At 41.5% G+C, this 26,859-nt stretch overlaps 1 protein-coding gene across 3 annotated transcripts in view; it reads right to left on the reverse strand.

Moving 5' to 3' along the window:
• Positions 1-26,591, reverse strand: part of LOC124805073 (la-related protein 1) — a 148,480-nt gene extending 121,889 nt beyond the window's left edge. For 2 of the 3 annotated variants that reach the window (XM_047265502.1, XM_047265500.1), the window contains exons 1-2: positions 26,420-26,591; positions 25,467-26,098 (exon numbers count right to left, since the gene is read on the reverse strand). In XM_047265502.1, the coding sequence (XP_047121458.1) occupies positions 25,467-26,046 (580 nt within the window). In that variant the 5' untranslated portion in view covers positions 26,047-26,098; positions 26,420-26,591. Of the gene's footprint in view, positions 1-13,799; positions 13,868-25,466; positions 26,099-26,419 lie in introns of those variants that run through there. The other variant, XM_047265504.1, reaches the window with a different exon arrangement.
• Between the last annotated feature and the right edge of the window lie 268 nt (positions 26,592-26,859).

The raw sequence follows: 26,859 nt of genomic DNA on the forward strand, positions 1-26,859 counted from the left end.
GTCTAGTTATTATCCGTAGATGTTTTGTTTCGTTTCGCTTTGCCCAGATTGAGTTGGAGACGTGAAGATCAGGCCACAATTGTAATTTATATCGAACGGAACGCATATATAAATGTAAAAACACCGACTTTTCACAACAAAGCATTTTGAAGCTTGTGCTATCAAAATGGAATCGATGGGAAATTAACAGTACCTGTCACTATACACTGGGCTCCATCTGATTTTGGGTCATTCATCAAACTACTACATGCATTACTGAAGTACTTAACTTACTCTCTAAAATAACTTACAATACTCCTGAAAAGTGTTTTAAAACAAGTTAATTACATTACAATCAGTTTTTTATTTATTTTTTGCAAGTGTTCGAAAAGGCACACGATCAACTGTCACTGCCGCTAAACACAGCGGTTCATTTTCCATAGCATATTTCTCAAAACAATGGCGTTGGTAATATCCGTAGAAATTGCTTGGTAAATCGCTCGTGTGTAACGGGCTCGTAACGAGCAACGGATTGAAGGTAATCGTCGCTCCTGTGCGGGATACTTGATGAACGTATTGATAATCATTACTACGATAATTACGCGTATAAGGGGCAGTCAAATGAAAACCGAACACCCGCCACAATGGGGCCATGAAACTAATCAATTCTAAAGTAATCACCACGAGTGTTAAATACTTATCCCACAGGAAAAAAGAGACGATCGATTCTTTTTAAAGTAGAATGAGGTCGGCCGCTGACGGATCAACACTCCCTCGTCAGACAAACAGATGTCCACGCTGTCTTTCTCATGGTCGCCCAAGAATGATTTGGTATGTCACAGTGTCTCCCAACCAAATTGCAGAAGCGTAGCCTTTGTCCGATTGCACAGTGCAACACATTTGAACTGTGCCTTGCTGCGACATGAAAGTATGTGTTCTTTACAATATTAGATACGATAATTACGGAAATGAAATCAGAAATGTTCCATCACGTCCCAATTTTTCTGGAAAAGATACGCCACATATACCACTTTGTAGCAACTTGAAATGAGTCAGTAACAATACAGGAGGAATTTGTAGTTTATTAATAAACAAATCAGGCAACAAAAGTAACTGTGTAACAAAACATAAAATAAATGAAAATAGTACGAGAAAGCTGAATTAAGCCTGAAATGTACTTACAAACTATTTCCTGGAAACTTCTGGCATGTGGGTGGATGGTGATACTTGTACAGGAGCGTCCAGCAGTAATCTGCCAAAAGGTTTTGTGACAATCTTTCCTTGTATCAAATTTCTTGGTGAAATCACCATGTTCATCACATCTCCAAGATTAGGTGGAAAGAAATACAAATGGGAATGGAGGAAATGTAATTTCTGAGCAATGTTGCACCCCATACCCTTGCAACAGTCCAGCAGTGTTCCATTAGTTCTTTGGAATTCTCAGACATTATGTTTCCCAAGAAATTGTAGCATATATCTTTAAAAGCAAGCCAAGCTGACTTCTCAGTATCAATGGTAATCTTTCAAGTCCCAGATCTGAGGCCAAATGAAAATTCCTTTAATTTATAGTGTGCTAATTGCAGGAAATTTAGGTAGTAAAAACTGAATACCCTGGCCATCTTTGTCCACTGCTTTCACAAAATTCTTCATGAAGCCATATTTTTTGATGGAGTGTTGGTAACAGCACACTGTCTCAGCAAGGGGTTCATCTGACTTTCTCCAGGATTGAAAATTTCTCTCAAAGGCTATTCTTTGACTACATAACAGGTGTTCCTTGCTCTACTATCTCAGTGACACAAGAAACAGCAATATTTTGTGTAACCACTCAGCATCCCCAGAACTTCGATATGACCACAGATTTCCCATTTGTGTTTCGAACAGCCAGTATTCTTCAGGAGTAGCCTCATGTTCTAGTACGTTTCCTTTAACTGAACGCAATGGGCCACTGGTATCGAAGGTTTCTCGTTTCCGTTAGGTAACAGAACAGCTTTGAGTGTAACTCTTTGAGGAATCCACAAATAGGCGTTATTCTTCCCGACTGTGAATCCTCACAAACTTTATAAACAGTTCGACGTTGCGCGTAATACTGAAGCGATAGTCAAGCCACACGTTCGCAGGATTTGTCGACATGCGAAATATGTTCGACAACTTAAAATGGCGCAAAAAGTTTGAAATTGTCACAAAAAGCTACACGGAAAGAAGAATAATATAAAATATGAACGAAGAACATGAGGGATCAAGAAGAGTGGAAGACCAAGAATGAAATGTTCGCATTTAAACTGGTTGTAAGACTGGGATGCAGTCTTTCGCCAAAGTTTCGAGGTAAGATTAAAGTTCGGGATGAGCGGACAACAATTATAAGATTCGTTGATGACACTGCTATACTCAGTGAAACAGAAGAAAAATTACAGAACCTGTTGAATGACACGGACAGGCTGATCAGTACAGAAAACGGATTGCGGGTGAACCGAAAAAAGACAGAAGTAATGACGTGTAGCGGAAACGATATTGCAGAAAACCTTATCTAAACTGGTAATCAAGAAGTAGCGGAAGTGAAGGAGTCCTGCCACCTTGGAAGCAAAATAACCCACGAGGGTCATTCTATGGTTACGGACGTAACATCTGTACATGCAGCAGGTTTGATTACGAGAGCTGTGTTGATTTGCCATTAAACTACGGAACCGGAAGTAACAGACGTAACACAACGTTCACTTTGCATGGAATGACCCATGAAAGACGAAGCAAGGAGGACATAAGAGCACACTAGCAAAAGCAAAGTGGGCGTTCATGGACTGTTAGTATAAAATATTAATCTTAATTTGCGGGAGGAATTATTGAGAATGTACATCAGGAGCACAGCACTGTACGACTCGGTTGTGTGCAGGACGGGAGAAGAATGAAACATATGGAGGACAATGACAAGAAGAAGGGATAGCACGATAGGCCATGTGTTGGGACATCTGAGAATAACTTCCATGGTACTGGAGGAAGCTGTAGAGGGGAAAAAGAGAGATTGGTGTACATCCAACGAATAATAGAGGACGTTGGGTGCCAATGAAATTATAAGGTGGGCACAGGAGAAGAAGATCGAAGATTCTATGAAAGTACCTTGCGCCATTAAGTGGTACAGCAAGTCGCAGCCATAGCGAGTGGACGCGGCAGGCGAGCACTATAATAGCAGCGTTCGCCCATTAAGTAACACGGAAAGAAGAATAATATAAAATATGAACGAAGAACATGAGGGATCAAGAAGAGTGGAAGACCAAGAATAAAATGTTCGCATTTAAACTGGTTGTAAGACTGGGATGCAGTCTTTCGCCAAAGTTTCGAGGTAAGATTAAAGTTCGGGATGAGCGGACAACAATTATAAGATTCGTTGATGACACTGCTATACTCAGTGAAACAGAAGAAAAATTACAGAACCTGTTGAATGACACGGACAGGCTGATCAGTACAGAAAACGGATTGCGGGTGAACCGAAAAAAGACAGAAGTAATGGTGCTAAAATACAATGCCACAACTACAGGCGACGTAGATAAAGCGGCCCACAGTCAGTAACGACAGCATATGATTCCTGAGGAGAAAACCATGCCGTCTTCACAATGGAGCACGTGCCAAAAACTGGAAACTGTGGCCGATAGGGGAGCCGATGTGTCCGAATATACATCGACCTACCTCAAGCGACGTTTTAGGGGTAACAGTTATCTATTTGCTACAAACAGATCAAACATTATGGCTTATGCTAAAATCACATCAGTAAACCTAAGCTTTGGTCGCAAATTTGGGTGGCAGTTCATTATCGCCGATGTAGTGTACCCAATCACTGGCGCGCTTTCCACACAGGATACTAGGAAAGTTTTGCAATACGACGCGTTAATAAGTCGCAGAAGGCTGATTGTTGCTGCCTTGTATTGTAGCCGCTGTACCAAGACTGTGGGCGCAGTCGTTCACTTGCATGGTTAGGTGAAGTGCTTGCTATGGCATCGTGGTCACGAAGTGAGATTCGGGCATTTTTGCGATAAAACGTCGCGCGTGGTTTAAACATAGACCAGGGCTTTGAAGAAATGACTACCGCACTCTGTGATGTGATTCCACATCGTACAATTATATTCAGGAGGTACTGAAAATTCCAAGGAGGAAATTTCACTCTAGAACGCTGAGAGGACGGGAAGGCCAAGCTCATCAGTAACGGAGGGAAACATTGGTGCTGTGAAGGAAAATGCTCGATGAAGGCAGGCGAGTGACCTCTAAGTAGATAGAGGATATATTAGGGCTGAAAGCGCCAGCAAATCATTCGATTCTGCATGATCATTTGCAATTAAAGAAATTTCACTCTCTGGATGCCGCATTGAATGACGAAAGAACAGATGACACGACGTCTGACTTGGTGACGGGAGATGTTAAAGAAGTTTTCTAAGGGACAATCTCAGTATGTGAATAACATGGTGACGAGACATAGGTGATGAGACTAGGCTGTACGATTATGACGTACCGACTAAGACTGGAAACAAAGTTTGGATCTTTGAAGATAAAGATGCACCAGTATCTGTCAGAAAATCCCGATCAGTAAAGAAGAAAAAGATAGCTTTTTTTTCTAAAACGAGTGGAATTGTGGAACGTGCTTTTTGGACACACAGAGGGCAGTCAAAGCTAAGTGGTACACTGAGCAGTGCCTGCCCCAAGTCATCCAATCTTTGAAGAACTAACAGACGAAATCAAGAATGGACACTTCGTTCCTCCATCACCAAAATGCTCCAATTCACTGCGCCAAAGCATGCATCGAATACTTGCGGGGTACAGGACTGAAACTTCTTGAGTACCCTCCTTACAGTCCAGACCTTGCTCCTAGTGACTTTGAACTGTTCCCACATGTGAAAATGTACCTGACAACGAGTGTGCCAACTTCTACACGAAGTTGGGAGAATTTGTTTAGGAACTAGTTTCGGAGAATGGAGACGTGTATTCAATGTGGCGGAAATTACTTCGAAAAAATTAAATAAATAAAGCTATATTGTAAAACTTTCCTGGTACCCTTTATATCTTCCAATGTACTGCTAGATCTCCGTCATCAGCTAGGTGCTACCAGATCTCCGTCATCGGCGTAGATACCTGACTACCAAAGGAACGTCAGACAGCCATTTTTCGATTCAACCAGCTAAATACGGTGCGCGAATTGTGGATATACCTACGCACGACGAATTTCTAGCGAACTTTTCGTTTGCAACCATGAACTTTGGAACGCACGCAACACACTGCTATGGCTAGATGAGAGAAAAACTGCTCTCCCTCAACCTCACGCGCATCTCACACTGATGGTGGACCCATTCGAATTTATTAGTACTAGCAACTTCAACCTCCTCAGTAAAGTTCCCTGCTGAGTTTAAAGATTGCCGTATCTCAGTACACTTTACAGACTGTGGAACAGCCGGCCCCCTCTTCCCCCTACTTCCTCACTGAACTGTGATTGCGGAGAATCATTGTTTTTGGTTGACAACTTGAAGAGAGTCCTAAAGCAGCTATGTATACTGTTTGGATGTCAGGAGCCTATTAACGCTAATCCCTTTTGGCCTTTGCTGATTATATACGTGATTCCGGACACAAACTTAAGCAGCCATCTTAGACAATCTGCACATGACACCGCCGTTTACTGTCAACAAGTGACAGATAACAGAACTATAGTCAGTGTGATGTCCTCCTTGAGTGCTACAGGAACTGCTGAATTTTTTAATGATAGGCAACAAATTTACAGCTCCTCAATATAACACCAACAGATTAGTTAGAACATCTTACATTGCAACGATGATTTCGAAAAGGCGGCTTGAGTCAGCTTTTTATTGGCATGGCCTACACTACGCTTGTCTGTCCGCTTCTGTGCCGCGCGATATAGGTTCATTAGACCTGTTAGAATCGATTCACTGGACTTCGAGACAGATAGAATGGCGACTTCTTTTGAGAGATCGCGAAATAGAAGTGTCACGGATAGAATGTGAGCTAGGATGGCGATCATGAACACAAAAGCGTTTTTTACTGTGGGTAAATCTTCATGCGATGTCTATTTTCTCCAACGAATCCCAAAATATTTTGGAGACACCTGCTTCTATAGGGAGAAATGACCATCGACATAAAACAGAGCTCGCTATGAAGCACTTGAGTGTTAATTTTTCTGACGGGCTATACGGGAGTGGAATGATGGCGACGTGATTCAACTGTGGTCTCTTCTATCTCCTGACAAGTAATTAAGTGTAAATTGCAGTAATTCATGTAGATTTGAATGCAGAATGGAAGATTTAAGAATTTTGAAACAAATTTATAATTTCTCCACAAACGGCCGAGAGGATCTTTTGTAGAGTAGCCTACAGTTTTACAGAAGAGCTCGATAGCGACTAGGATTCAAAGACAAACTTAAGAGTTCTGAACACATACCAATGGAAAGCTCGAAATATTTCAGCTATTGTAAAATACTGTTAATCCTGGAGTGTTTCGTTGATGTAGGGCAGAGTGTTTGGAAGTGATGATGACTCAATACAAATCGAAGTCAAATAAATTAAGAAAGGAGTCTCCAAAGCAGATAAACCCAACCCCTGAAGAACACAGGCTTTGGACGGCTACTGTCGCAGTGAAATAGTTATTGCGAGGTGCTAGGACGACGGCGAATTCAGTCCTCCCGACGCACAAACCGGCCACGTTTGCCTTTCGACAAATGACAGATAAGGTGTCGCCGCGTCAGCTACGATAGTTTTATCTTCTCGCACAGTTAATGGCGAACATAATGTGCTAGCTGATGCACTGACCCGCAAAGGCGCCATCATGATGGAACTGGACTTCTAAGCACTAGTTCTCGCTCAAGACGTGAACATAAGTTGAAGTCCTTCCTCACTGCCCCATTACTTTCGAAGATTCCACGTCTCGCACTACCAAACTCGAAGATTCCACGTCTCGCACTACCAAACTCAAACGTGATATTGTGCGACTTAATCAGGTTGTGTGTGTGACAGCTTGTGACGTCAAAATTTCAACGGGTGGGCCACCAATCTCGCTAATACAGTCCTATAGAGATGTTAGACACTGGAAATGCTAGATGACGCCGCATGGTTAGAGGCGTCATGTCACGGTTTGCGAGGCCCCTCCCGCCGGAGATTCGAGTCCTCCATCGGGGGCGGGCGCGCTTGTCTGTCTGTGTGTGTGTGTGTGTGTGTGTGTGTGTGTGTGTGTGTGTGTTGGTTGTTACGGTAAGTTAGTTTACGTGGTGTGTAAGTCTAAGAACCGATGACCTCAGCAATTAAGTTCCTTAGGAATTTACACACATTTGAACATTCCCCTCCCCCCCCCCCCCCGCCCCAGATAACTGTTCACCAAATCAACAACTGTTGAAGTAACGATCGCTAGAAACGACGTGACTCCACAGTCGAGCATCTACCTGTCAAATAAGCAATTTGAACCGATTCATATTGGCATGGTTTGCCCGTTAGCGCCGCCAAAACACACACACTATCTGATGGGGATTGACATGTTTTTCATGCTGTCGGGAAGTTTTTGCAGTGGCCGACGCAATAGTAACGACCATCTTCAAATTCATACAACGACGATGGACTGCGTGTTTCTTGGTGCACTCCACACTACAATAGACAAGGACAGGAAATTCGAGTCCCATCTACACAAAACATTAGTAACGTTGTCGGGTATGAAATTATGCATAGCAGCCTACCCGTCTCCTGCTAGCAGCATCACTAAACGCCTCGCTGCTCTTACTTCATTCACAATATCATGACTTCCAAGATTGGACAGACCGTTTGGAGTAGCAATTCGATGCGACTGCTTTCGTGCATAGACAAACACTCCGACTGCCCAGTGAATATCTAGCTGACGAACGGGATGACACTACTGAGCTTCTGACTGTGCAGTACCTGTGTTTACAGATCTATCGAGTACTGACCGCAAAGCTCCAGTCACCTTGTGTTGGTCGATGTACTTAACTTGCGCAGTGAAATATTCGTCAGTAGCAGTTTACGTCGACAGGATAAAATCAGCTTCCATCGCACAACGAGATACCCAGGATGGCGCACTGCTAACTGGTGTCTGCGCCTGTCTGTTGCAAGATTGATGAGCACAAATCCAAAGTGCCGTAGGCATCAAGGGAGAGTGATGCAGTGCGATGCACTGTTCCTGCTACTAAAATATTTGTTTGTTATTTCTTTATTATTTCCTATAACGTTTGTCGAATTTACCTTTTCGCTTCAGTTCCTTGTAAAGAAAACTATTTAAATACGAAAAGAATGTTGGGAAGAACTGAAACTGGAAATACCTGAACCATTTAAAATTTCACGGTTCACATTCCATAATTCCACTATTAGATAAGGAGGAAATACCACCGCGGACCAAGAACTATGGCTACATTACAGAACAACCCTGTTACGACAAACATTATTTCAGTCAGATTCCTTGATTTTTAACAAGAAAACTGTCACTTTTCAATTTAATCTAGACGCTACTAGTCAGGATATCACCGAAAGTTATCACATTCGTCAAATGAAACCACTGCAAAATCATTGAGAAAGATATATTTGACCAAATTTGTATACTTAACCGACAGCGAATATCGAAACAGGAAAAAAATCGCATTCTAATTGACTCGTCGTGTGGAAAAGCTGGAAAAGGTAATTACGTCTGACAGAAAAGATTGTTTCTATTACAAGTGTTGCAAAGCAATCTCAGAAGCAACACAGCAGCTAACAAGCTCCAGACAAGGGCAATACACCTAGCTGGGCAGTTAGCCGTATTACGACTACCTCTTAACGAAGCTGCATCTTGCTACATATCGCCAGTGATCTTCACGCCTATGCGCTGCTTCAAGAACGCCAACTCCATTACACACAGTGACTTTTACTCAACCTGCGCCAGATTTGCAGCTAGATGGCTTAGCGCGAAGGCCGTCGCTAAAGTGACGTGTCTAGAAGTGTTCGTTCCTTATCGGAGGAACAGCATTCAGCTAGTTGAAATGAACGAGATTATACACAAAAATAACATCCGGTCTTCTCAAGTTTCTGTACACGGATCTTCTCTACATAATTTTTGGCCATCAGTGTGTTTCTGCATCTGGCTTCCTAGCTTTGTTAAAATTGAGTACGAAACTCAGGAGGCTGACTTTGTATTTCGTTTCTTTCAGAGTCGCAAATGCAAAGCTAATCCAGCTTCCAGCAAACAGTTTCACTGCTGTACAGGGGCTAGCAAATTCAATTCTAGTCATGTGATCTTAAGCTCATGGCCATATTTTGATGGATTCGCCATAATAACTTATCATTAAACTCGGAGGATTCTTTCTCCCGTCCTCTCCAAGAACATGGTCTGCCATTCTGTCTCTACGTCTCCATCATGTTGGACTGAACGACAATCGCACTTTACACAGGCGCACACGTGTGACACAAACAAACTACTCTGCAGCTGCACAAACGTTGTGTCAGATTCGCTAACAGCACTTCTACTGCAACATGTATTACCTAGGCATAACACACCTGTCAAATTATTCTTTCGATACCTAAAATGGATAGTATTAAACTCCGAAGTTAAAGACCATACAAAAGATATGGCTTTCACGCAAAGCTCAGTGTTCCGATTCCCGCTTGGATATCCTGTTCCGTAACCTGCACTTAACGAGATTCACCTCTGGCAAAACTATGTATATCAAAGAGTCTTTGCATTTTGATTATTCTACGTTACGGGGATAAGTGAATAAATTAATTCACAGTGGAAGGAAATGGTGCAAGTCAAATTAACACTTAAGACTGATAACTGCTTTAGCTCTCTGTATAGTTCTGTAGAAGATACAAGTTTTGAGTCACTGTGATAACTAAGACTGCATTTTAATTCCGTAAGTTTTAGACTTCTTACAGCATTCGTCTATTTTTGCAAATGTGCTGAAGAACCCAGCAGATGAGTGCCCTAAACCTTCATACTGGGGTCAATATGACCCCAAAAGAGAATTGGAAATATGTATCTCCCTTGTTTTCAAAATTATTATTTTCAAAACAATCAACTTTCATCCTCTCAAGTCAATTGTATCCACTTCTGTTTCGCTCATTTTTATATTTACAACAGATTCCACTTTTTTTTCGCGGTCTTTGCACTGAGTACCACTGGCATCAATATGACCAACTTTCTTTGTTTCTAAACGTAACATCTATGAAACAGAATGACGAATTCTATGTTAACTAGCTGTTCCAAAAAAACTCCTGCAACAATAAAAACATTAAAATAATAAATATACTTATTTTTGTAACCATTGTTGGAGTTTCTTGCATCAGTTGTTGTACCCTTCCTAATACCACTATGGTCAATATGACCCTGTAAGCACATTGCAAACTGATATCTCCGTTGCTTTTAAAGCTTTTTTTTCTTCAAAATATGCCACTTTTTCTCTGAGTCAGTTGTATCCAGTGATGTTTTCGTCAGTTTTATATTCACAACAAATTAAAATTTATTCATTTTTTTCGCACTTACCACTGAAATTAACATGAGCCCGATCTAAATTTCTGTTTTGTTTCTTGAATGTAATATTTATGAAAATAAAATCATTTAAGTTACACTGAACAGCTGTAATGGTTTTACGTTAGTTCATTAAAATAATGCCAACATAGTGTAAATAACTGGGGTTTATATGACCCCAAAGGTACTCAGTGGGAGAACAAAATCGTAGTAGTACTAGGATTAAATGTCACGCTAACATACTATACATCAAACGGACGCCAACAATCCCGACGAGACTAAATAACTGTTTGGCTAGCTGTTCAATAAATGCATTGTTCATCCTTTGGCAACTATGGTAATCCCATTTTCGTAGATCACTGAAGTAGCAGTTTTCAGCCACATGAAAATACAGTAAACTTCTAAACAAAGAAGTTCTTCCTTCTGGAAAGTCAAACAGTTAAGTCAACGGCGACATAATGCCAAGAGCTAATGGCGGTAGAAGTAAATAGCAGCTACAGACTGGCGATAATGACTGCTTCCGAAACGAAAGTTCAGTGTTATACAACTACATCCACCCACACTATTTGGAGTTTTTTACAACACCTCCGTTTTTACGCTGTCATATGGACGACTGAAAGTATTACATACAACACGCCATCATTTCCGAGACAAGGAATTTAACCTTAGGTAGACTGTTATAGCGCATACGACATATATCGCATCATCAAAACAAAACTGTCACCAGAAGTGGATAACATATCGGAATACCCACGTTAAGATGTCTGAATGGCTTATATTGGGAAACGTATCAAACTGCTTTGCTTTCTGGGGATCGACGCATACTCTAGAGCACTCAATTTTTAATGCATTTTCAACCATTTGGTTTGCAGGCTCTTTCCTTCGCAAATTCATAAATTAATCTGTTCTGACACAATACATTAGAAGTGACTGACACGATATTGTGCGTAATTATCCTATAAATATTTACTCAGTCCAAAGAAAGTTCACAAATGTGGCTATCATTGGTAAGAGAACTGTTCTGATCTATGAGAATGGTGCGCTGGCCCTTTGCAACTACTACAGAAATTTTCAAAATAAGCACTTAATCTACACCATATGCACAGCCCCCAACATAAATGAGAAACTATTAGACTGGAATTTTCTTTATAAAATGCAATTTCACAGTTACGCTACAAACTCTCACGCACCCCTTACACCCCAAAGGTGTAGCAATTGTCAATTAGGGCCAAGAAGTGAGCTTGACCGGCAAAAAACTTCCATAATATTCCGTTTATGTTAATTTATGATAAATTGAATATCTTCCGTCTGAAACTCCGCAAGATGCTGTAATCCCATTGGTCCATCCCCCGCCCACACCTCCCCCCCACCCTCTCTCTCTCTCTTACAGATCTGCTGTTTATTGTTAGTAGTGTGCGGCCCAACAATATCAGTCTTCTTTCAGTGTGCCCCAGATAAGCTACATGTTGGGCACCCCTGTACTACACCTTCTTTTCGCGACTCCACTACACTACAATTTCAGAAGCAGAAACTCGGAATGACAAACAAAAATAATTCCGAATATTTCATTCCGTCATTTTCGCTGGAAGCCTGGTCAAATGCGTATAGGGCTGTACTACACCTTTCTTTTCGACTCCACTAAACTACAGTTTCCGAAGCAGAAACTCGGAATGACAAAAATGATTCCGAGCATTTCATTTCGTCATTTTCGCTGGGAGTCTAGTCAAATGCGTATAGGGCTGTTCGTCAGGTAAGCCAACAGCCTGCCGATTACCTTGCACTACACATTCAGGGAATGTACAAAGGCTGACCACAGTAGCACGATAAGATTTGAGATGACTCTACCGATGAGATTTAAAGGCAATACCGTCTGAAGAGGGGATAGGCGCCGCAAAATGTATTCGGAGAGGAGGGGTGTCAGCCTTTGAAATTGCCGCTTATTATGTAAAAAAGTTGCTCAGTTTCGAGATATGTCACGCCGTAAGAACTACATTTTACAGGTGCCAAAATTACTATATAGGAAAGAATTTATGCTTATCTATTTACTTTTCAAGTATATGAGAAATCTGTAGCGAATGTGACTTTGCCCCCTCTTTGGACACTTCCATTGCTGAAAATCATTAAATAAACAACCAACAATAGCTGTATTCATAATTGAATCTTTGTTAAGGAAGCATTTCAAAACTTACGCACTTGTTTATACGATTATAAATCCAAACTAGCCATGACAACATTTCCCCTAAAACATTTATGTATACCTAATCATTATTTCCGACCACTTTGTCATTCTACAGGGTGTCAAGTGTAATGTGAGCACACATTTTATAAACTGATCAAGATATTGAAACAAAATTTCACAGTAAATTGTTTTTTCATTACAACTGCAATGTTTGTTCATTTCACAGTGCTATCAATTTCAGGGTTATGATTCCATAGTAAGGCACGTCATACAGAAACAGGGTGTACATTAAAACCACAGAAACGTAAACTAATTCAAACCAGCACCAGGCCAAGATGTTGCCTCAGCTGTAAGGAAACCAGTTTATGGAGTACACCCACCAGCAATTGACAACTTGCTATGTAGTTCTTCAAAAAATGGTTCAAATGGCTCTGAGCACTATGGGACTCAACATCTGTGGTCATCAGTCCCCTAGAACTTAGAACTACTTAAACCTAACTAACCTAAGGACATCACACACATCCATGCCCGAGACAGGATTCGAACCTGCGACCGTAGCGGTCACGCGGCTCCAGACTGACGCGCCTAGAACCGCACGGCCACACCGGCCGGCCTGTAGTTCTTCCATGAAGCATAACAACTTAAAACAAGCATTTCTGCTTCAATAGTGAACAAAATATTTCTAACAGCTGGTAAAAGTAACAGTGATACATATATTAACGACCTCTTTTGGGGGAAAAGGTGTTTGAAAGTTTGCTTAACATCACACCAATAACTGCTGCCACCGGGTACTTTTGGCCATCAGAGTTTTTACAAGGCAACGAAAGTGAAATTGCCGTGTTTTAAGCCATTTTTGTGAAAGGATTGACATGATTAATCTCCTTCCGCAGCATTAAAAATGCCGCTAAAAGTATTTGTTTCTAATTTTTTAAAAAATCCGCAATACCCCATCAAAGTTATGATTGACACATTACACTCGCCCCTTTGCGGCCTGTTATTTGCCAAAAAAAGTGCCTCGATACCAAGAACCGTTATTAAAATGTTGCGGAACGGGGATAGCAGCATTAAAGTCTCGCATGACCTGTAAATTTACACGAGTTGGTATGGTTCTGAAGAAAGTATCGGTTTGGCGACATACCAAAAGGGGGAATTTTCAAAATACCTGGGTAGTTACGACTCGCTTGATGACGGGAAAACTGCTATCTGAACGAGCGCGCACTGCGTCCTTGAGGCCAAGTGGAGAGGCTGGCTTCCCGCGACATGTTTGTGATAGCTGGCGGCTGAAAGCGGGCTCTCCCGTAAGGTCGTGGCGCTCTGCCTAGCAACAAGAATAGACGGCACGCACACGGGGCGGGCTGGTCTGATCACTCCCGTGCGTGCTCAAGGTGAATTTCTCCGGCTTGCTACGGCCGCTCCAGACAGCTCGAGGCATGGGCGTGTGCCCGGCACCTCCCTAGGCGCGAGCACAAATGCCTGCCTCACACGGGTGGGCCCCGTTCCCACTGTCATGTTTCCTCGGCAAAACAGATTCTTCGTTATACTTCCGTGTTTGCTGCCTGGGTCCAAACTGTCAAGTACATCCCCCGTTATGTCCAATGCAATGGAAATGTAAAATCAAACGGTAAAACTGAAGATCTTAAGAAATAGCAGAAAGCCATTACGGGATTATTTTTTAATAATTTTATATTCACGATTCTTGTATTTTTAAATTCAACTTCCTGTGAAATTTATTTATAAATCTTACAGAGCAAACAGATTTCAACTTTATATGTCTACATTAATGTGTATAAGGATTCTGCTAATTTAAATAAGTTAACAGTTCTGTTGCATCTGAACTGGAGGCGATATATATATATATATATATATATATATATATATATATATATATATATATATATAATGGGACGGTAAGAACAAATCGGGGTGGGGGTAGTGGTGGATATAAGTGGGGCGCTATCGAGAAGGAGCGTCAGGTAGAACGGAACATGCAGTGAAGGAAGACAGTGAAGAGGGAGGAGGGGGGGGAGGAGGAGGAGGAGGAGGAGGAGGAGGAGGAGGAGGAGAAGGGGGTGGAGGGGGAGTGGGGGCACAGACAGGAGAGGGGATTGCGATGAGGGGGACTGAGAGGGCAGGGATGATGAGCAGGGGGGCAGTGAAGTGGGAGGGGGCGATAGCGGTGAAGTGAGGGAGGACAGTGGGCAAGGGACTGCGAAGAAACGAGGAGGAGGAAAACAGCAGGGAAGCGGTGAGGAGTAGGAGGAGGGGGGATATAGCGGTGAAGTGAGGGAGGACAGTGGGGAAGGGACTGCGAAGAAACGAGGAGGAGGAAAACAGCAGGGAAGCGGTGAGGAGTAGGAGGAGGGGGGATGGGGAGCGAGAAGAAGGCCATAGCGAGGAAGGGGAGCGCGCACGGTAGCGAGGGAGAGTGAGGGGAGGCACGGAGGCAGCGAGCAGGGGGGGGAGGCAAGGAGGGAGCGATGGGGGGGGGGGGAAGGCAAGGAGGGAGCGATTGGGGGGGGAGGCAAGGAGAGAGCGATGGGGGGGGGGAGGCAAGGAGAGAGCGATGGGGGGGGGGGGAGGCAAGGAGAGAGCGATGGGGGGGGGGGGAGGCACGGAGGGGGCGAGGAGGGGGGAGGCACGGAGGGGGCGAGGAGGGGGGAGGCACGGAGGGGGCGAGGAGGGGGGAGGCACGGAGGGGGCGAGGAGGGGGGAGGCACGGAGGGGGCGAGGAGGGGGGAGGCAAGGAGGGGGCGAGGAGGGGGGAGGCAAGGAGGGGGCGAGGAGGGGGAGGCAAGGAGGGGGCGAGGAGGGGGAGGCAAGGAGGGGGCGAGGAGGGGGAGGCACGGAGGGGGAGGCACGGAGGGGGCGAGGAGAGGGAGGCACGGAGGGGGCGAGGAGGGGGAGGCACGGCAGGAATGAGAGGGCCAAGAAGTTCTCATAAATCAGGATGGATACTGCAGTGATGTATTGGATATAGTTTTCACTGTGTGGTATTGCATTCTTGTGAAGCAGAGAAATTCTTATACTGATTATATTACATCTATAGTTCAATCTTTTCAGATATACCAAATATTGGCAACTGTGATCATCATCATTAATAGCAGTAAAATATAATCTGTACATGTGCAAATTCAATGTTATGGTTTCATAAAGTAGGTGAACACACGACCTGCAACCGCATGTTCTCCCCTGTTTTTTCCAAGCAAATTTCTGCTCCTGATACAGATATTAGGCTTTTTGTTAACCTGTATTTGGAATTACTTTGTTTATGTGTACTTCGAGTTTCAGCCAAATCACAACTTACATATAAGCTAAAATCATACAGACTGTATGTAAAAGTCATGTACCCCCCTTATGTCAACTATTTTCTATTTTTTCTCAGGCTTAAAATTGAGAACAATTAAAAACTAAAATTTGGACTAGTTGGTGAAAAGTCAGAAAACTGCACAGTTTAAAACCATTTTTTGATGAAGTAGTTCACATATTAATGACAAGATGTCATTGTCCAAAGGAGATGATGGAAATGTGATTTAACTGCCGAAATATTGTGCCCATTGCACACCGATATCCAGCCATGCACCTACAAACTATCTCATCATGAATTATGCAGGGAGAAGTTTATGAATCACACATCCCTGTCCATTATAAGAGCAATTTAATTTCACAGAAATGTTGTTTTGAACAGCACTCTCCTTTAGAAGAGTTAAAAGTAGAGTTTTGTGGGTCGGTACCTAGGAGGCTACCAGAAACTATACCGAATGTAGGCATACCAGTTGCACACACAATACAGCCAAGACATGCAACATCAGTGAATTTGATTGTGGTCAAATCACAGTTTATGATCCCTTAGTTTCTCTCCGCATGACTGATTAATGGTGTGCCTTCATGTATACAACAGAGTTGTTGATTGCACTACATGCACAATGTTTTGGTGATAAACCGAACTGTCTCCTGCAGCTGCTGCCAGCTATGCAGTTATGCTTACTCACTGCCTGAACTACGTTTCGTACAAAGCTACTATGCATACCTGAGTCCTACTCCCTGCACCAACTATGCCCTCTTATGCTCATTTGTTTTTCAAAGCTTGCATTGTTATTCTATGAAACACACATTCTCTCCGTGTTTTCCAGCTGTGATAAGTGAGATGTCTGCCGAGACCTTAATTGATTATGTTGCACCAAAAACTTGGTTGTGTGAACAAAAATGCTGGTCTCAGCAGATCAATTATTAATTCATGCTGGGCAACCACAACCTGTAAGTAGACATGAAATCCAGAACTACCTTCTAATGATGGAGTATAGAAACCACCAGCTCACTGGCACATAAATGCAACACATTACAGGAAAGGTACGTTAAGGTGGACTCAAGAACACTGTCATTTGACGTGAAAAGCAAAAAGCATAAAATAGGTTCTCTGCACTAATGAATCACAGTTTCTGTTGATATGTGCCCATTGGATGGTAGGAAATCACTAAAAATCCTCTCGAGATGATTTATCATGTTAAATAGTGTATCATCAGGCATGTTGTGTAGGAATTCACACATAGTGGATATTATTTATATGGAATAAAACTGAGATCCTGATTTCTTTGTTATTGTGTCTCACAGCTAACAGTACACATCTTACAGAGCAATCATGTGCATGTGTTCGTCACCACCACCTCACAGGTGGTCAGATCCATCAACACTACAGGCGAATTACAGCTACAAGAACACAATGGGTGACCTCTTACGACTACTTGGTAAAAAATTAATTGCATAATCAGGACCTGCGATCACATATTTCTGACCATTCACCACTCCACCCTGTACCAGTGGCATCATTTGGAGAGGTAATGGAGTGTGACTCAGTGGATCCAAGCGTACCTGGGTAGAAGAGGAGAAAAGGATCAGCGGTGTGTACTTTGAGTTTTTCGTGCAGGACTTGTCATCACTTGCCGTGAGGCACGATGGGAACAAGTGAAAGTGTGCCAGCTGATTGTGTTACGCAGCTGATGAGAGTGCAGGAGGCAGACGACATGTTCCAAAAGTAATACATTTGGAAGAAAAGATGAAATATTGCTGTAAACGAGGATTATAAATTTAATTGCTCCTTGTTTGGGTTACAGTTCTTTATAGCCTACTGAATTACTATCCTCAAACAAAGGACAGCTTTGCAGCCCCTGACATATTCAATAAAAGCAGTGAAATATTTCTCTGTTCCGCATTGCTATGCCATCAACCTGCAGGATTCACTGAGTAAGTGGCTCAGTATTTTTAATTAAATCATGGGAGAAAGTAGGTGGATCTATGAATATTAATATATCAAAGTGTGTGTCTATTATTAATGAAAAGTGACGCATCTATCTTCTCACATGATTAAATTAAAAAAGCACTGATGCGCTTACTCAAAGTGACAGCTTTCTCTACACTTCCAAGAGATTCCATCCACGCAAACCTTTGACTCACACAGAGTAATTTCACCACTACATTTGATTCATTTTCATTTTTCTGCAATTAATCTGTGAGAAACGCACCAATGAATGATGTCACCATGCAGAATTAAATCACTTAAATCAGTCTACTATATAGCACTCCACTGCTATAGTAAAAAAAAAAATAAGACTTCTAACGAAAGTCACTAATACATTGAGAAACAGCAAACAAAATGATGGTTTAAATTCTGGCACTAGAAAGACAATGCCTCTGTTCTTGCCTCTCATTCATTATGTCAAAGAATCATCCCTCTGGCTACGCAAAACTGACATGTTCCCAACCCATGAGCAGTAGATAAGCACCACCACGATTGCCACTGACCCTAACCTAGACTTTAAATGTCTAAGTCCCATACTACAAATCCAGAGATCCTGGTTTCAATAGCGTAAATCCAGAGGTCCGGGGTTCAATCTCCAGTCGCGCCAAGAAGTTTTTCTGTCACACATTTTGGCTTTTATATCACGAAATGACTTGTTAACATGGAAGATGTGAAGCTGTGGCAAGGTATATGTGATAAGTTTAACGTAACTGTAGTTCCACCTATAAGACAGTGCAAAGGCCAGACAAATGCAATGGCACACCATCACCAATAAAGCAACGTGGCATTCAAAACAACATTTGGGTTGATAAAGCTTTGCCTTTATGGAGAGGTATCTGCTTAGCATTCTCTCTCTCTCTCTCTCTCTCTCTCTCTCTCTCTCTCTCTCTCTCTCACACACACACACACACACGGATGATGGTAATCAACACTGGAAACAGACAAATAGTTTGGATGATTTTTTTTGCCTCAACTTTAAATTTTGTATTATGAATGCACTGACATTATGCTCATGTTTCACCACACATTTAGAACACATGACTGGGACAATGGTGAAACAGTGCAATTTTGTGCAAGTAATGCACCACAATCTCACAACTTAACAGCAGTGAGATGGACAAATCAAGATTCTGTATGTAACAGAGAGAAATCCAAACAAAACCTACAATATGACGTCATACAGTCTGTATAATCCGAGTCAACAATTCCCAGATACTCCAGTCGGATAAGCCAGTCCAACTCTTTAATATTAGCCATGGCACTTAAAGGATGTTTCACTTAGAAAAGCAGATCTGGTAGTATAATAGGCTTCACATATATTGGTAAATGGAGAAGTCCAATACAATTCCTTTGCTGAGGATGCAATATCTTATGTTTATGAGTTACTGCAGAAAGGAGCATTTGACACTAAACTAGTCTTGACACCCTAAAGGAAACTCTCGTCAAAGACAGTTTATCATCACTAATAGTTGTTCTTCACAATCTACAATTCTGCTATAGAAATTTTTGAGGCTAGACGTTCGGAGAAAAGACACACATTTCAAAGTAGAATACTGTGGTGGAAATCAACCAGATGGCATAGCTTGATGACAAAGAAACAATGGGTAACAGACTACTGCTAGAACTAGGTCTAAATGCTGGTAGGTGCCTTAGAAGATTTTCTCCTGCTTTTTAAATCAAAGATGACCAGAGACAACAATGGAGAAAGGGGATTATAATGCATTCACAAAAAATTCTAATAGAATCACTGATAACACGGATGGGAAAACCAGGAACTACTGAAACTCATCACATTCCTCAAAAATTCTTTAGCCAAAACGGCGTCAACTTTGGTAATGCAGAATGTGATTCACATCAGTACTGCATTGTCAAGGAAAGTGAGGGTATTAAAAGTGCAGCTTTCGGAATTAATTCACTCCATAAAGGATACTTTGTGGATATGAAATCATTGATAAATGTGCATAGGCATATTCCACTACCTTTTAAATACAATTTCAGCCCAACAGTGCTGATAAAAGCACAAATTAAAAATAACATTTAAAAAAAATAAAAAATTCTACTAGTAATTTTAAATACCACTTCACTCTCTCAACAATATGTTACAAAAAAAATTGTTATCACAATTAATGCATAAGTATATTAGTATCACATTGGATCAAGTGATATACTGATATAAGATACTGGCTTCGTCTCGACACCATAAAGTTGTCGTGTGTGACAACGTGTGCAAACAGAATACTGGCAATGTTATATTTTAGATGTATATTATTTTCTGGACTAGAGGTTGTGGTGGAAGACAATTCAGTATGACTTGGCAAAGCCACTGAATGTGAATATGAAGCCTTAGTTATGAAATATTGACCCTCAGTGCAATCTGAGACCAAGGTTAGATCGAAAGGTGATTGTTGTTGTGGGGTGAAGCAGCATCAGATGCATCACTTTATACTTTGTGTTACTTCTGTTTGAGTAGACTGGTTCAAAACCTTAATTACAAAACTAGCAATATTACTCAAAAAGAATCACATGGATTCTTCAAGCTCTTGCATCCATAAAATGATCATCAAACACCATACTGAAGTCAGCTTATCATCTCTGATAGAATTCCATTTGAAACATATTAATGGCCTACTCGTAAGATTGTGTATTCACTTAAATGCTGTAATGAAGCTTCAAAAGGAAACTTCGAACAGTTTAGAGCTCTATGGAAATGTCATTCCTAGGTCTCTGACCAAAAAAGATCAGAAAAGAAGAGAAGACATAACAAACAACAGGAGTTCAGGATGTTGTGAAAGGGTGAAGGCTCTAAAATAGAGATGGTAGGACGTATCACTATTTTTCCAATATTTTCATGTAGATATGTTCAATGGGTAAAATCCACTTTTTGCACCATGAAGTACAAACAGTAACTGTTGCTTTCTGTATCTACCCCCCCCCCCTTACCCCAAGTCATTGGAGCCCACTACATTACACCATTGAGATTTCAAAATGGCAAATGCCATAACATCAACTATAACAGTCAGTTCCTCACAATCATAGTAGCTTTGAATTTCTGAGCCCAACAAGGCAAGGAAGCAAACAAATTTATTCAAGAAATACGTCATCAAAAAATCCTGTTCCCTTAGTTCATCACTTCTCTACGAGAACCTATGCATTTAAACTACAGGAAACCACAATATTTACTATAAATTTTATGAAAAGGGTCGTTGCTGTTAATTACATAGCGGAGAAGCTGAGTTGCAGATAGGCACACCAAAAAGACTGTTGAAAAGTGAGCGTTTGGCTAACAAGGCCTTCTTTGAAATTAGACAGCACACACACACACACACACACACACACACACACACACACACACACACAGCTGCCAGAGACTGTGGTCGTGTTCGTGTGTGTGTTACCCAAACACTCACTTTTCAACAGTCTTTTTGGTGTGCCTATCCGTGAGTCAGCATCTCCACTATATGGTGAACAGCAACTAACGTTTTCGTAATATTGTTACATTCCATTTTGGGTTTTACAATATTTACTAAACTGTTCAACACTGTAAAAACAAAGGAAATTCCTGACGGGAACAATGCGTAAAATAAGGGAAATACAACCACTCACTTATATCAGACTGATGTGTGGCGCAAAAACACATGTAACGGAAAACAATATATATAAACAATAGCTATCTTTTTTCTACCAAAAGTACATACATTCACTCACACAAACACACAGAGAGCCAAAATCACACTCCTGCAGTGAGACTTGTTATTGATTATCGATTTTTGAGAGAAGCTGCCAGGGCAGATGGAGGTGGAAACTTTGTAAGGAAAAGCACACAATGCAATGAGAAATAGTGTGGTTGTGCAAGGCAAGTCTTTTGAAAGGTGACTCAGCAGCTACATAACAAAGTGAAATTATTTCTGAGTGTACAGTTTAAAAAAAAAAAAATGTAGAGAGGGAGGAAAAGGAGAAGGGAGGGCAGAGAGGAGGAAGGCAGAGACAAGAAAAGGGGAGGGAGGGAGGGAGAGCATGTGCATTGGAGGGAGCAAAGAGAAACTTGGACTGGAAGGGTGTAACCAAATAACCTGTCAAATGAAGCAGTTGTTGAAGTAACATGTGTTGTGGAGCACATGTTCAGCAACTGACTGGTTAAATTTGCAGTGGCTATTCGTGAGAGTAAAGAGTTGATTACTTGTTCTGCCCACACAAAGCTGTACAGTAATTGCACCTGATATATAAAATTGCTGCTTTCAAATGTGGCTCTGCCTATTATTGAGTAGGAAATATCCCTGACTGGAGGTGGTGGATGGGTGTACAGACAGATCTTGCTCCTGCGTCAACCACAAGGGATGACCCATGGAATTGGTGTCTGAGTGGATAAATCAAATTCTGTACATCGTTGGAGGGGGTATTGTCTACCAATACAGGCTCTGGTAAGGTTATTGGTATATTTTGACAAGTCCTACTTTCCACTGCAGATGTGGTGTACACGATTTGGGAAGTTTTTTTGCAGCAAAAACATCTCTTCGTCAGGAACTCCATTGACAACAGCCAATTGAAAACCCCACAGAACATTATTTAAAGCAGCTCCAGCTTCCCTCCAATCATCATCATCATCATCATCATCATCATCATCATCATCATCATCATCCTCATCATCCTCCTCCTCCCATCCAGTTGTCCCATGGTTATCTTTCTGGAATTCCTCACTACCCTGGCCTCAAATTGCTTTGCTAACTCCATTCCCAGTGAGAGCAGCATCACTCCTATGGAACATACAGCTCCTCAAAACCTGAAATCCAAATAATATTTACTAATCATTCCTGTCATTTCCCTCCTCACACTGCACTCCTACCTTTTGTCTACTCTACAAGCCAACCCCACAAGTCTCTACAAGGGGTCACTTTGTGGCTGAGTACAATGCTCCCACAGAACAGGCCTCTGCTTTTGTTGACCAACACCTTTTAACTATTTTCAGAAACCTACTGCCCTACATTCAAGGCACTGCTCATTTCCTTAGCCACCTTTCCACAGTTCCTATTCCATTACCATGAGACTCCTTGTCTGTCACTGTGGCTGGCTTTTCCAATGTCACAGTCATACTAAACCCACCACCTCTTTCCTAATCCTCCTAGCCAACCACATCCTAACCCACAATTATCTCACTTTCAAAGTCCAAATCAATGAACGAATCTGCTGTACTGCCATGGGTACTCACATAGTGTCATCCTACGCCAACTTATTTGTGGACTAACTGGAGGAATCCTTACCATCCAGACAAAACCTCAAGCCCCTTGTCTGGTCTAGATCCACTGAGGACATTTTCATGATCTTAACTCATGAAAGAGACAATCTTTGCTTTTTCCTCCATAGCTTCAACACCTACTCCCAAATCCATTTAACCTTTTGCCTTTGGGCCATTCCCTTGTGGGCAATGCAACACCTACCTACCTACCTACCCCTCTCTCTCTCTCTCTCTCTCTCTCTCTCTCTCTCTCACCACCACCACCTACCGAAGTTCCAGTCATAGACATCTTCTATCCAATAAAAGGCAGAGTTGGGTGCCAAAGCAGCTATGTTATATATTGACTACTGTATAGAATTCTATGTGGACAGGACAATTAACTATTCATCTGAATGGACATCACCAAACTGAAGTAAACCACAGACCTGACCATCCTGATGGCAAACATGCTTGCACCAAAACCTAAATGACTTCAACAGCTGCTTCACTACACGGACCATTGGGATACTCCCTTACAGCGTGGGTTTCATTCAATGTGGACAGGACAATTAACTATTCATCTGAATGGGCATCACCAAACTGAAGTAAACCACAGACCTGACCATCCTGCTGGTAAACATGCTTGCACCACAACCTAAATGACTTCAACAGCTGCTTCACTTTACGGACCATTTGGATACTCCCTTCCAGCGTGAGTTTCACTTAAGCACACGTGGCAATTTCTCTCCAGCATATCCTGCACTCTCACAATCCCCTGGCCTAAAGCTTCTCTAATTTGTTTTCCATTACCTCGTGTTACCATTTCCCGTATCTCTTCTGCTCACACCATTTGATCCCCACCCAGAAGTGCAGATTGTGTACTAGTTTGATTGCAATGACACAGGCCAATGCAGAAAGCAGCATTACTGCTTATACTTATTGGTACACTACCACACTAGCCGCCAATACAAGAACTTTTGATTTTATTTTCTGTCATCTGTGTTTGATAGTGGGGTAAGAATAAAAACCTCAGCAAGTCTGCTTTACATGGGCCATCATGCTTACACATTTTACAAAAATGTACCATTTCATTTATACACCACAATGAAGATCTCTCCTTCACGTGTCTTTTTAGAACAGTTTGTTATGCTAAAGTGGCAGTAAATGCAACTTTGCTATATAAATCCTTGCCCCTCCCCTCTAAACATGTTGGTTGAAACAGAATGATATTTTTCTGAGGAAGATTTACAGCACCTGCAGCTGGCGTGCAGACCCTAACTGATATAATAAAGTAAATTTCGATCTACTTAAAGCTTCAGAATAAAAAATAATCCTCAAAGACTACAGGCTATAAGTCCTATATTCCATGAGGGAGCTAAGTATTCTGTTTTTCAATTCTTTCCCTTGAAATGATCTTTGAAAGAGGGAGAAAAGAAGTAATAACTTTAATAATGTGTGACTAAGTTGCAAATTCAGTGAGTCAAGTGTTTGTTTTCTGTTATGCTTATTTTTTACTTTTCACTGGATCTTTCTCACTGGCTCAAATGTGATAGCCTCCTCCCCCCTTTCCCTTCCCAGTAATCTTGGTTGTGGCGACAAACAAGTCTGTAATGCAGTCCGAGGCCTGGAATGGGTGACAAAATGGCAAGCTGAAAGCTGTGAAAGACAATGAATGCTAAGTAAAATTTTGGTAACAGATCTTTTTTTTGTAACAGACTATGATGTACAGCCTATCCACACCATACACTATAGTTTTTATCATACTTCATGATAAATTAGGGAAAAACTGTAGTACACAACAACAGAAAAAGGAAGAGCACTATGTAACTCTTATCCAAATTGAAATAGTATGTCTTGTCTTGGAAGTGACAAGGTATATATAAATAAATCTTACTTCAATACAATACAAATAGTGTCAAATTATACATCAACCATATTTGGCAAAGAAAACTTCTATGTGCCAATACCAGAGCACAGGGAAAGTATAATGAGTGTCGCAATTTACGATAACTTAGGTGAGTAGACAACACGTAAGCCAGTACTGTTGCAGTTTTTTTATACCCAAGCACTTTCCTCTTCCTACTTCGTAGTAGAAAGAATTCTTAAAATGGTTGGGATTAATACTGTATTAGTAACCGAGATTGTTCAAACAATATACTTATAGAGCAGGCAAGATCGTATTTTGAAGTGTTAACTTTTTATGAAGAGTTGTTGGCAATCATAGACCCTATGGAACGATGTCATTTAAGCGGAATACACACTATGGCTCCAGAAAATCCATACATACATTCAAAGCAACTGAAAACCTAAATATTTTTGCAACTTACCTTGTTGCTGCGGCTGCAACACTCTCCGCCCCGTTGGCGAATTTGATTGGGGCATATTTTGCGACTTGCTTTCTAACTTTCCCGTAATCACTGATGCAGCATTTCGGTTTGCCGTCCAGGGGTTAACCTTTGGAAGAGGAGCTTCGACGTACTTTATCTTCTCAGGAACTTTTTCGTCCTCTTTACAACCGCCTTCATTTTCTGAGTTTCGTATATCGCCCGTGGTCTCTTCGTTACATCCGGCGTCAGTGCTTCTGATACCACTCACATCAGAAGTACTCACATTTTCGAGCCCTTCTTTACTTGCAGTAACAACGCTACAACACTCTCCATCACTACCGGTAGCATGGTGATCTGTCATATGAGACTGCTGTTTAGTCGATTTCTGGTAACAGTATTTACCCACAGCCGGCACTTCCTTCGTGTTGTGTTCTTTCGTAACTGTATCTGAAGTCTCTCCTATATTTTCTTTATTACTGTCCGCAGATTTGAAATTAAGCACTGCATGCGCATATGATGCGCCAGCACTCTCACGAGCCTGTGAGCAGTCATTGGAATTAGCAGCCACTTGTGCCGCCATATTGATTATTATGCCGCAACACTAGCACGACCACGAGGCAAGACGCAGTTACCTGCCAACGTAAGAAAACATCATTATAGAAGCCACAGGCATTTCTAAAAATAAAGGAAGCAATTTATGGATTACTAAACTGAACGAATGGTAGAGCATTTACAGAAACACGACACGACCAATAAAATAACAACATACAATATGTTGATGAAGACAACTTTTGTAAATAAACAAACACGAGACGTAAACAGAAAAACAAATCTGCGGATTAAGTATCTGACTAACGGCAAATAATGATCAGGTTAAAACAAATATCTTATTCTCTAATGATCTAACTAACAAAAAAATTTCAAAGCTATTTCTTCCATATAAAATAACTTACGTGGAAGCTTTAATAGTTTTAATTTCAGTAAAAACTGCCAGACAAATCTACTGCCTCCGCGCTACACGTCTACACATTGAATTTACTGTTAGTATTCGCATGATGCAAGCACTTTCTTCCTCGTGGCTTGCATCCTCACCCAAAACACATGGATGTTGACTGACGCCACTCAGCTCTCCTTCACGTGTGTGTCGCTAGATGTCGCAAACGTAGCGGTACATATCTCCTAGCATCGTTGTTCATTACAAATAATGTATCATCTTGTTTCATTTCGAATTGAACTTTCTTTGTGATATAACCACAGGATTACATTTATTGTTGCCATTTATTGTTTAGAATATATCACAGTGAAATAATTTTTTTGCTATCGCAGTACTGCCACCATATCAAAAATGTCAGCACTGACACTGAATTATGACAAGACACAACTGAATTAAAAG

This window comes from Schistocerca piceifrons, chromosome 7 (genome assembly GCF_021461385.2).
Source record: "Schistocerca piceifrons isolate TAMUIC-IGC-003096 chromosome 7, iqSchPice1.1, whole genome shotgun sequence".
Lineage (NCBI taxonomy): Eukaryota > Metazoa > Arthropoda > Insecta > Orthoptera > Acrididae > Schistocerca > Schistocerca piceifrons.